At 40.7% G+C, this 12060-nt stretch overlaps 1 protein-coding gene across 1 annotated transcript in view; it reads right to left on the reverse strand.

Annotated features, from left to right (window-relative positions):
• Positions 1-1204: 1204 nt before the first annotated feature.
• The window catches only part of LOC149070744 (uncharacterized), a 78966-nt gene continuing 68110 nt past the window's right edge, over positions 1205-12060 (reverse strand). The window contains exons 2-3 of the mRNA XM_089248532.1: positions 10800-11166; positions 1205-10659 (exon numbers count right to left, since the gene is read on the reverse strand). Coding sequence (XP_089104658.1) covers positions 10017-10659; positions 10800-11152 — 996 coding nt within the window. The 5' untranslated portion in view covers positions 11153-11166 and the 3' untranslated portion in view covers positions 1205-10016. The remainder of the gene's footprint in view (positions 10660-10799; positions 11167-12060) is intronic.

The following is a 12060-nucleotide window of genomic DNA, read 5'->3' on the forward strand; positions in this document are numbered from 1 at the left end:
ACCAGATTTTGCGACATATCCTCCGGGATGGGTCGAGTGGGTGCAGAGCTTATCCTAGAAATTCACCCTGGCATAAACTCTTGCACAGAAAGAGATAGGTGTACACCATAAAAAATATAATCAGTAAATTTTTCATTTATGCGAAAAATTCCAGTAAATGCAATTTTTTAAAATTAGTTTGTTGTGCTTAGATTTACACAGATATTCGGTCGAATAGCAGCCGAATATTAGCCCCATGTCTAGTATATTCGATTTTTTTTTTCGACTCGGTCGCCCAATCGTCGTGAGATGAATTAGTTTTATACTTTGTTCCAATCATTTTGATGAGTGAATGTGAGCTCTCCTAACCTTTCAAAACACCATACCTAGAATGAATGTTCACTATTAGGTTGTCTATATTCTGTCTTGGACTGTTGAGGTATAGATTGTATGTCAGTATTTTTCACATTTTTGTGTCCCACGGACCCCCCCCCCCCCTTATGCCGAAAAAATAATATTCGGTATATAGTAATGCAAAATCAATTAGTTAATATTGTGTTCTTATCCTCAGCTCACGGATTCCCTGAAATCTCTCGAAGAGAACCCCCTGAGTGGCGGACAGAGGTTCGTGGAACCCTGGTTAAGAACCCTTGGTAGTCCCGTCATTTGGGGGGTGTGCCTTCATACATTTTACATACAGTATGTCCTGTAAATGCTAATGCGGCCTTTATCTCATCAACCGTCAGTCGTACAGGTGCGATTCTAATCTAAAAAATGCTGAAAAAGGCGTTCAAAAATTACCCTGTACAAGTTTTGAGAGCGAACGTACAGTGTGTCACCGTATTTTCATTCTCAAATCTGGTACAGGGTGATTTCTGAACGTTTTCCGATTATTAATATAATTATTTTTTAATTAGAACCATACCTCTAAGACGGACGATTGGGCAACGATGGTTTCTGAGCCTCAACGACAATAACTTTTTGAATGCTTACTTTGGTTACCGTGGTTCTCAATCAATGCGTTTCAGATATGTATATGCCTTTACAATGGTTTGTCACTTGAATGGAACCAACTATAATAGTTTGTATGGTTTGTCACTTTTTCAATCCTCCTAGTCATTGAAGAAAACCCGGGCAGCGTCGGGTATTATACCTAGTAATATACTAAAACTAATTGTTCTCGACGTAATAAGTCATTGAATGAATACGTATGACATAGCTGGTATAAAAAGAAAAAAAAAACAGAAGTTTATTTTTTCCCTATAATGTAACAGTCGTAATTATTTGAGAACGAACACAGAACATCATCATCCTTTTCAACAGTCCATCGTATAGTACCGCCATATTTTGTAATTATCTCATCGCAACTATGTATATAATATAACATCTCTCGTAATCGTAAACATATCCATCCCGTCACAATCTTATGTACTCACATGATTCTTGATAAGTAATATTATATATTCATCCATTTCACGATAAAGAAATAAATCTATAAAATGCTCTCTCTCTCTCTCCTCGGCTCTAAAACTCTCTAGAAATCTAGAAAAAAGGTGTTATTATTATCATATAACACTGAAGACGAAAGAAAAAAAAATTATTTTGGCAACAAGCCAACATTGCTTAAACACCAACAGCGAAAAACTTTCCATCTTGCAAATATAACACAAATTTAATAGATTCCAAATCTAACAATAGATAATCGTTCTTCATGTAACAATAGATTGATTAGTGCGTGAAACAAAGTACAGCTCCTTAAAGACGTGTGCTGTTTTTCCAATTAAACAAAAATGTTTTCATTTTTATCACCGAAATCTGTGCTAATAAGTACAGTAGTTATAGATTGTGCAACATAAAATCACATCAATTCAGGAAAGTTTAAGTAATAAACACTGTGTATGCTTAAAACATGAATCCCGTGCATGGCGATATCTTTTGTTGGTACGTTTTGTGCTCTCGAGAATTGTGATGCCTTTTATCGGAAAGAAACACTGTGATTTGCGCGCCTTTTTTAACCGATTACATACCAGGCTTTATCAGCAATTTTATCCATTGCCCCCAAATGAGGAGCGGAAACTGTTTGACGGGACTGAAGCCACCGAAGTTAGACCTTTTCCCCCCCTTAGGCGCCGAGAGCCATGTTATCCGAAATCTAAAGTTGAAAAAGTTTTAGAAGCGTTAATTAGAGGAAAGATTTTCAAATGAAGGCTTTCAATCTTAAAACAAAAGATACTCTAACTGGTAACAAAGTAGGCAACCTACCCCCCCACCCCTCCTTGTAGTTCGGTGCCGGGTGACCCTCGGGTCAGCCAACGGTGGAGGATATACTTCAAAAATTGAAGAAAGTAGCGAAACATTCAGAGAGACTAGGGAAATCCTTGCTTTGGTGGTGTCAACACCGAAAGAGACAGACTTTCACCACGGTGGCGAAACGGGGTACTGGGCAACCCCAGGAAAAAAAACAATGATCCAGGAAGATCCTGCGATTCGAGAAGGTAAAAGAGGGTGGTAGTGCTTCGAAACTTCTACACAAGGAGTATAACCCGGCTAGAACAAGAGTCAAGGTCTTAGACTTTTAGGAGACTTAGAAGAGGAGCTGTCCTGGTTGAGGTTCAGGAGAAAGAGAAAGCAGAAATACTCAAAATATATTTTGGGGCGGAGTGGGAACTAGGCCGAAAGTTCAAGATTGAAGAACCTCATAGGAATGACCCAAGGGTCATAATCTTCGACGTCTCTAGAGACATCGAAGAAGAAAAGGTGCTGGAAGGTGTCATTGGTAACTCGACCAATGAAGTGACGAAGGCAAAAATTGTGACCAAGTTCCCCTCTAGGAAGGGTGTGAACTGGGTGATTGAGTTTGATCCTGGAACTTTTGGAAACCTCGTATCCAGGAGAGCTGTCAGGATATACCTAAAACCACTACAGTGCTTCCGCTATTGACGGTACGGCCACCTGGCCAGGAGGTACGCACAGAAAAAGATCTGCAGAAATTGCGGAGAGGAAGGGCACAAAGAACGAGAATGTTCGGGGTCAGGTGAGGTGCAACAACTATTGCGAGTGGAACAAGGCCAGAGGTCAGAAGCTCTTGACAGACCACAAGAGGGCATGGGGTTACGCGAAACAAGGTTTAAGATATTATTCTAACGCTAGGCGTGTTTTTGAGTTGGGTTGAGCCCCTCCTCTCGACTGGGCAGGACGTCTACCCCCCCCCCCCCCTTGGAGCGGGTCGCGGTAATCTCTCAAGCTTCCCATAGAAAAGTCGTTTGGAATTGCAGTCATTGTTTATCCTCTAAACACGCACCAATGATGCCAAAAAACGCACAAATTTCTTCAAATATCGCCAAACATTTAAATCAAGGAGCAAAATTACAAAATAAGTGGTTGAATTTTATATCCTTGTGTTAACGTTTTCGTTACGAATTTGTATAGAATTTAAAAAGACCTATGTAAGTAAGACACTTCCGTCTGCGTGTATGTATGAGGACGAACATCCAATCTGCTTAAAAAAACTCTTACTATATGTATATATAACAGCTAATCTAAGGCCTAATTAAAATAGTCATTAACATCACTTCTCATTGCTATACGAAACGAAAATTAACTATGAAAAAAGCAATCGAAAAAGAAACTTGTGCTATTACACATACACATGACATGTATAATACTTTCGTCTGTTAGCACGTCGACGTGGTACTTCTATGTACAAATTACGCTTCCTCTCCTCAAACAAAACACACCAAAAAACATCGTCCGATAACATATATATTAAAATAAAACACTAACATATATCGACGACGTCACTCACATATTTCGTTTTTACAATTTAATTTGTATAACCACTGTCCATTATTACTTTTTTGTTGTTGTAAGTATTGCAAGTCAAAAAACGCACACACATACAATTTATTACATGGGATATTTTGTTATTTGGCGAGAATCGGGTGTCGTTGGCATTGATTGGTACAGTATATAAGACTCGAAATGCATAAACAGCGCCAACATAATCACGTGTTTATAAGTATATGACGCACAGAATCGGTTCTTTTCACGTTATATTTTCCCATGCAAATGACTGTCACCAGAACAATTTTTTTAGACGTGTCGGAAATGGCGATTGGTTAGTTGAAAGCGGTTTAGAAGACGTTATAAGCGGAGAATTTCGGATTTTAGTAGTGTTGTTTTTATTGCTATGTTTGTGAAACGCTTTCATTGTTGTTTGATGGAATGAGAATTATTTTCGATAAGAAGGAATGTCGATACAGATTTTATAATATATGCACGTGATGAAGATCAATGTAACGGGTCTCACTGCAGCGTTGTGCAGGGTGAGCATTGTCAGAACGCGCAGGCGCGAGTTTTTTCTGGTTGTGTATAACGCTTACAGTTCGCTATTTTCTACTACTTTATCAGTAAATAAACCTGTAGCGTTCGTGCTCGGCCGTCGCTTCGCTCCTCCGGCCGTGAAAGGGGGCCCCCTGCGCCCTAAATGAAAATATCAACTCTGTTTTCACCACAACCGGAATGTACGTGGCGATTCGTGATGTAAATATGAGTCACATTTAACCTGTCCTACGGTTTAAAAAAATTAAATTTAAAATAAAAAAAATTTAAAAAATAAAATTAAGATCACACACACATTAAAAAACGAAGATGGTAATGAGGAAAGAAAACATCAGCCGAGTTTGTGACCTCCACTATGTGCGCCTCATGTTCTACCCACTGTACCACTTGTGGATGTGAAACCTTTGTAGAATTAAATATATCCATTATATATTAAACGTCACCAGGAAATATGTTGGCGCCAACCAATAGTCACCAGAAAAGCACGTGCCAATCACGCGCATGCGCGTTCTAACAATGCTCAACCTGCACAACGCTGCAGCGAGGAATCGATGTATTCTTATCGATGAGAAGATCAATCTCTGCAGACCATATTTCGTGCAGGAAAGTATGGGACGTAGCCAGAATGAAAAAAGATGTCAATCGATTCATTGATGTAAATTTTTATTGAAAATTGGCGGTGCACATTAAAAGATGGGAGCACGTACTCCATTCTCCTAGAGTTGTCAATAGGTGGTGGACTTTCTGCTTCGGGGATCAGTCCCCAAAGCAGAATGTATTGCATTGTTCTGCAACGAGCCCTCGGCTGACTGGAAATGCTCTGCAGTAAAAATTCCTATAATAGTGTTTGTTTTCCACATTTTATTTAAAATTCTTCAAGGTTGTTCTGCGGTATGTTCTGCTTTGGGGTCAAGCATTAAAAAAATCAATTTTTCATCATGTATTCGTATGTCAAACTTGCCGTAAGGATGCTCTTGTTTTAATGATGGGCACAGGCAGTACTCACGACTAGGAAAAGGTTGAAGACCTTTGTTTGTTTTAACGAATTAAGAATTTCCGAATCAAACAGAAGGTGTGTGTGTGTATTCACACGTGCATATATCATTCAAATCTAATGTCATCTCCTATCAGTGTTTTAAACATAAAATATTTCTTCTCTTAAACGCGTTTTCTGCAAACATTGATGAGTTCGGAAGACTTAGTTTCATATTTTACGAAAAGAGTTTCTTCAGTCGTTTTCATCTTATTACACTTAATACCCAAAAGTGTCCATTTAGCTACGGATAAAAGCCAATTTTTCATGAACAGGATGCATAGCATATATAGCACAGTAAAGTATTACGATTAAACAAAACTTGGGATAGTTCGGTCCATCCATAACGCTAATTGAATACGATAAATATATTGTATGTACTAACTCTGTGCGCTATACCAAAAAAATAAGCACTCAAATATAGAAAAATACTACATTTCGATTTAAAAATGAACGAAGCCATCCGCCATCTACAAATATAAGACACAACCAATTACTGCTATCGATGGAAAAATGCAAAGCATAATTAATTAGCTGCGAGAGGAATAATGACGTTTAACAACCAACATTATTGCTTCAATATTAATATAGTTATATTCCAGGTCAATATTTTAAAAAACTTCTTAATCCATGTACATTATATATATATATATTTTAATCGCAACGTGGTAATAATGACAATTTGATTTGATTCACGTTCTGGTGAGCATTTGGAAGCATTTCTTCTTCATTTTTCCAATTGTTTCAAAGTCTCCCTCCAACACCCTTTCATGTACTTGTATGCATGTATATTTTTACCTTTCAACCAAAGATAATATTTCGTATATGTTCGCACACACCCACAGAGCACTTTCGGCGTTATTTGGAAAACACGGAGCGATTCAGAATTCTAGAAAAAATGGTGACAAATTGTTCAATACATTTTTACCGATAGCTCTGGATGGCGTCACAGATAACGGAACAAGGCCACAAATGGTTGCGTACCCATAGAAGACGTTTAGGTACATCGAATATTACATATAAGGCTCTTCTTCGAATAGAATCTTTGGTTCTTGAGTGACGCTTCCATCATGGATTTCGATGAACACGCTACGTCAGTGGTTCTCAAAGTGTCTCTTAGGGTTTCGTGGGTATCTAATCGCTGGGATATGATGGGTCTACGGAACGGTAAGAATATGGTCATTCAGGAAAAGTAAATCGTAAGCATACTAGTGTAATCGTTTAAGACAAGGACTTAAGCATATGATTGCTTATATTGAATTAAGGCAAGGAACTGTAAGCATATGATTGCGTACCTCCCAAAAAATGATTGGGTACATCGAATTCGGGTAAGGGAACCGTATCCTAAGCATATGATCTCATACATAGAAGTCCGGCAAGGAAATCGTAAGGATACAATTGCGTAAATCGAATTAGGGCAAGGGAACTGTAAGCATACAATTTCGTAAATCGAATTAGGGCAAGGGAATTGTAAGTATACAATTGCGTAAATCGAATTAGGGCAAGGAAACTGCAAAGCATAGGCTATGCTTGCTTGCGCCGAAAAAATGGTTAGCTGTATCGAATTCCCCAAAGGAACCATAAGCATCGATCGTTTAGGACAAGGGAACCGTAAACATATGATTCCGTACCACCCTCAGAAATGATTGGATACATCAAATTCGGGTAAGAGAACCATTAGCATATGATTGCGTACAGCGAATTAAGAAAAGGGAACTGTAAACATGTGATTGCGTACTTCCTAAAAATTGACTGGGTAGATCCGATTCGGGTAAGGGAACCATAAGCATTGCGTACAGTGAATTCCCGCAACAGAACCGTAAGCCTATGATTGCGTATATCGAATTAAGGTAAGGGAACTGTAAACATATGATTGGGTACCTTCCAAAAATGATTGGATGCATTGAATTCGAGTAAATTCGAACCGTGGTCGCAAGCATATGACTGTTGAGGGCAAGAGCGCGCCATGGTCACCAAAAGTTTGAAAACCACTGCATTACGTGATCAATTGATTCCATAAAATCTGCCTGTTTTATTGTAGGTCGATTTTCAACTTCCATTAGCCTCGAACCACTACTGCCAAAACCTGCTTTTCTTCAAGAAAAAGAATGATGGGCATAAAAATCAAAATTTTAAATTACAATATATATTTTTTCGTATCTTCGATACATTCTTTTTTTCCGATATCTGTGACGTTATCTAGATATATCCGAATTTCAAGTCCGATATATTGTTGTTTTTTTTAATCGCTCCGCGCTCATTTCCTAACCGTGTCAGACCCGAATCCAACAAACAACGTCACCGAACAGATGACGCTGCATGCGAGACCGCCATTGAACCGGGTTGAAAAGTGTAGACGTTTCTCCGTTCACCCTACATCATATTTCATTTTCCTTCGAAGATACACCAGGAAAATTATGACGGATAATCAATCACTACTCAATGCCATTTAGAACTTTCTGGAGGAAGATCGTATCGTAGCTTTGAGAAGCTGCAATTTAGATGATAAGTGAAGAGAAAACCATTAGTTTTTTTGCTGTAGACCCGTAAATTTCTTGATATTGGCAATTATTATTTGAAAAATGTAAATTCTTGTAATATTTCCTGGTGGTTTTTCTTCAGCAGAATAAAAAGAAAAATAGTCACACGTATTTCGAAAATGCACGCGAAACTATTATGAGAGTTGCGTCATTGCCATTCACTGTGAGGTTTTGTTTTAAAAAGGAAGTTATGTAAACTAGGTACTGTTATTATGATGCTACCAAGCGCATGCGGGAAATATCGCTTGCGTTTAGCAAAGGGCGGTCGTCTGCTGCTAGATTTCGCTTGTGAAACGCATCAAGCAAATGATTCGAGATATGCGCGTGCGCAGTGCAAGTGATTTGAAACGCGTTTAAAAGAAATTAGTGATTGGCAATGGCGTAAAAAAGAATACTTCACGAATCACGATGCTTTTTTCTAATCAAACGGACAATTCTTTGACGTAACACTTAATGATTGACTAATCATATGTTAACTGAAAAAAAGACTAATTTTTTTAATCGTTATTTATCTCAACTGTTGATATTACCAGGATCAGTTGTTGCTGTTACCTAAATGATTTTATCCCTTCAAAGCTCACGACTCGTCCTAGAAGTGTTCAATCATACTAACTAGATTCCCTTCTTAGATCTTGACTCAATGCGATCGAATGAAAGTGATACAGAAATCCTTCAGACTTCGACTCCTCCATCAAATGAATGTTAAATAGGATCCCTTCTGAGATCTCGACCCGTCGCGTAGGCGTGTTGAACTAATGTTAACCGCAATCCTCCCCACAACTCATCCAAGGCGCGTTAAACGGATGATAATTGGAATCCCTCACGACTCATCTCATATCTGATCAATAGATGATAACCATAATTCCTTCTGAGATCTCGATCCGTCATAAATATCCAAACAATGTCAGCTCCCCCCTTTCGAGATCACGACGAATCCTACATGTGATCAACGAATGTTAACCAGAATCCCTTTGGAGATCATGAATCATCATGGGCGTGTTCGGCGATGCTAATGAAAATCCCTCATGAAATCTTGATTCATCCTACACGTGATCAAATGAATTTTTAACTATAATTCCTTCTGAGATCTCGACCCACCATAAGAGTGTTCAACAAATGTCAACGGGAGATCACAATTCATTCCATATGTGATCAACGAATTTTAACCAGAATCCCTTCAAGTCCCGTTTACATGTGCAATATTGCGGTAGTATTGGGAGCGCTAATACTCGCTTGACGACTTTTTTTCCCTCGTAGGGAAGGAAATGGGAAGCAAGAATTGCCCCTTCTTTGTTGGGGATGAACCTCTGACAACTTCTCTAAAGTGGGATTAAAGTGCCGGTCCCTGTATAGGGGTTTTGGTGAAAATCCTTGAAGCACTTTTTCCATTTCCCATGTAAACGGGCCTTTAGAGATCATGATTCATCCTGGGCGTGTTCAGCGATGCTAACGAAAACGCCTTATGTGCTTTTGATTCATCCTACACGTGATCACACACACACAAATTGACACACAAATTAAAACCTTCTGAGATCACAAGTCATCCTACATGTGATCAACACGAATGTTAACCAGAATACCTTCAGAGATTTCGACTCATCATAAGCGTGTTAATGAATGTTAACCAGAATTTTCTTCAGTGATCACGACTCATCCTAGATATACTGTGTTCAAAGATTGCTAACCAGAATTCCTTCTGAGATCATGATTTAATTTACCCCAGGCGTGTTCAACAGAAATTCAAGTTAACGTCAAGATTTTTACTCACTCTTACGTGTTCAATGAATACTTACCAGGAGCTCTTCTTAGAGCGACTTATCTTAGGTGTTTTATTGAATGTTATCCTTCAAATATCTCTCTAGAGATTTGAAGGGTAATCACTGAATTTTTTTCAGACGGGGATATCTGTGTACATATGTCGGGATATTCGGGGTGAGCATCGACATTTGTGCGTATTCTCGGTCTCACGCGCGAGTCAGTTCACTTTCGAAGAGTGACTGGGTGAACGGTAGAAACTCCTCGCACTTTTCAACTTCCGTGTTTCCCAACTCGAATTCACTCCGAGCTGGAAAAGCAAAGCAATGAACATACGCTTTTACACCGTAGCTTTACTCTTCTTTCCTTTAGTACCTTTGGCTGTCATCGGTGATCAAGACTTGCATTTCGGGAATGCTGTTAAGGCTCATCGGTGTCAGGATGCTCGATGCGTTACTGTGGATGCTGTGGCGGTGGTCCCTGTGCAGCGAGCCCCCGTGCGACAGCGTCGTCGGCGGCGGTGGTTGAGGCACAGGGGCAGTCACGGCGACGGCGGTGGTATTCGAAGTAGATGGGGGTGATATAGGCGGTGCCACAGCACTCGCAGTACTGCTCGTGGGTGTAGAGACGAGTGCGTCCTGGCTTGGCGACAGGGGCACGCGGTGGTGGTGTAGAGGCACCGCTGAGAAGTAATACGAGGAGGCTGTCGACGAGTCGTCCGTGCCCGGTGTCGTGGCTGTGCTGGGCAGGGACTGTCCGCAGTTGTAAATCGACTGTCCGGAGACGGTCCTGGCTTTCTTGACTAGTGGTATCTGGCCCGGATCGAAGCAGAAGTATCGAGCCAGGCAGAGTATGGACCCGGAACCAACGAAGAGCAGACCGATCGTCTGAGCAGAAGCCACAGATATCGCCAGGCCGATGAAGATTAGTGCCAGGCCGGAAGCCAGGAGGACTGAACCAGTGTAGAGGATGAATCGAGCACGCTCTCTCTGGGTGTCCAGTTGTCTTTCCCTGTGTTGGAAGAAAGGTTTATTTGGGAAATGACTCTAGAAAAATTAAATAGTGATTCTGAATTCCAAGATATATCTTGGAATTCAGAATCACTATTATCATGTAAGGAGCTGCAGAGAGAAAAGAAGCGTATAACCCACCTGACCCTGTGGAGGGCGCTGACATATGTTGTTGCGGCACTGGTGATGGTGCTCACGCTGGGATTTGAACTGGATTTCTTCGGACCGCTTGATCCCTGCTGACCTTGTGGGAGGTTTAGGCTGACCGTGGCGGGGGAAGGCGCTCTGCTGGCCGTCCTACTGGCGTAATAATTATAGTAAGGATGGTTGAGGCCGAGAGGCGTGGACGGGGTCGAGTTATTGGAAGAGAGGGATGTGGATCGGGTCGAATTGGTTCCCAAGGAAGAAAGACTGTTGGCTCGCTTGGCTGCCGCGGCTCGCTGCTGCTTCTTCCGCTCCCGCCGCACGGCCACTGCTGGCATGGCGCTGATCATTATCACCAGGGTTGCTGTAACAGGAAACAAAAATGCAAAATGAGAAAATGAATTTTTACACGAACACTTACAGTTTCGATCTCTTTTCTTTTTCATGCGAGAATACGCTTTGTGTGTTCTCTACACAGATCTGCAATGTTTAGATCCATCTTCGCCAAATTTTACATATATACCAAATGGGACCCGACTTGAACGATAGGCTACTTTAAAAGTTTGTCAGAGCTAGGAAAATGCCCGAAAAAGGCGAAAAACTGTAAGGTAATGGTTTCTCGTGCTCAATAACCACTTCCGGAATGTTTACTTTGGTTACCGTGATTCCCTTTCAATGCGTTCCAGACATGTATATGCCTTTACAATGATTTGTCACTTCTTTACTGTTCACTACTACTAAATCACACATGCACCTCGTCCATATTCCTCTGCGGAACCTCTAACGAATTGGTACATGCGGGAATGTGTGTGTGTACGTGTAGTGAAACCTGACGTGAAGCTTGTTTCTGTGTAATGCTTGTTATGTGTCGTGCTGCCATCTGCCACCAGTTTTTCTAACTGTGAGTGAACTGTAATGATTGAATAATTTATCGTTGTAGGCGTGTTGCTCTCTGTGGCGAGACTTTTTAATGGGGAGATCGGCTCGCATTTGTGCCTCGAAGTTGGGAACCACAGGAAACCAACTTCAGCCGACTACCACTGCGGTGACGGTGGGGTTCGAACCCGGATCCCCGCGATGCGAGTCCGTCTTTATCACCACTCGACCACCACAGCGGCCTTCTTTAATGCTGCCAGTATAATAGTTCATTCTTTATAATGGTTTTTGTCACTTTCTCAATCCTCCCAGTAATTGAAGAAAACCCGGACAGCCCCGGGTATTATAGCTAGTACCTTATAAAATCTTTTTCGTAAAAGCA

Source organism: Pholcus phalangioides, unplaced genomic scaffold (genome assembly GCF_987345545.1).
Source record: "Pholcus phalangioides strain wild (caught in Gottingen) unplaced genomic scaffold, Ppha-v1.0 ptg000020l_1, whole genome shotgun sequence".
Lineage (NCBI taxonomy): Eukaryota > Metazoa > Arthropoda > Arachnida > Araneae > Pholcidae > Pholcus > Pholcus phalangioides.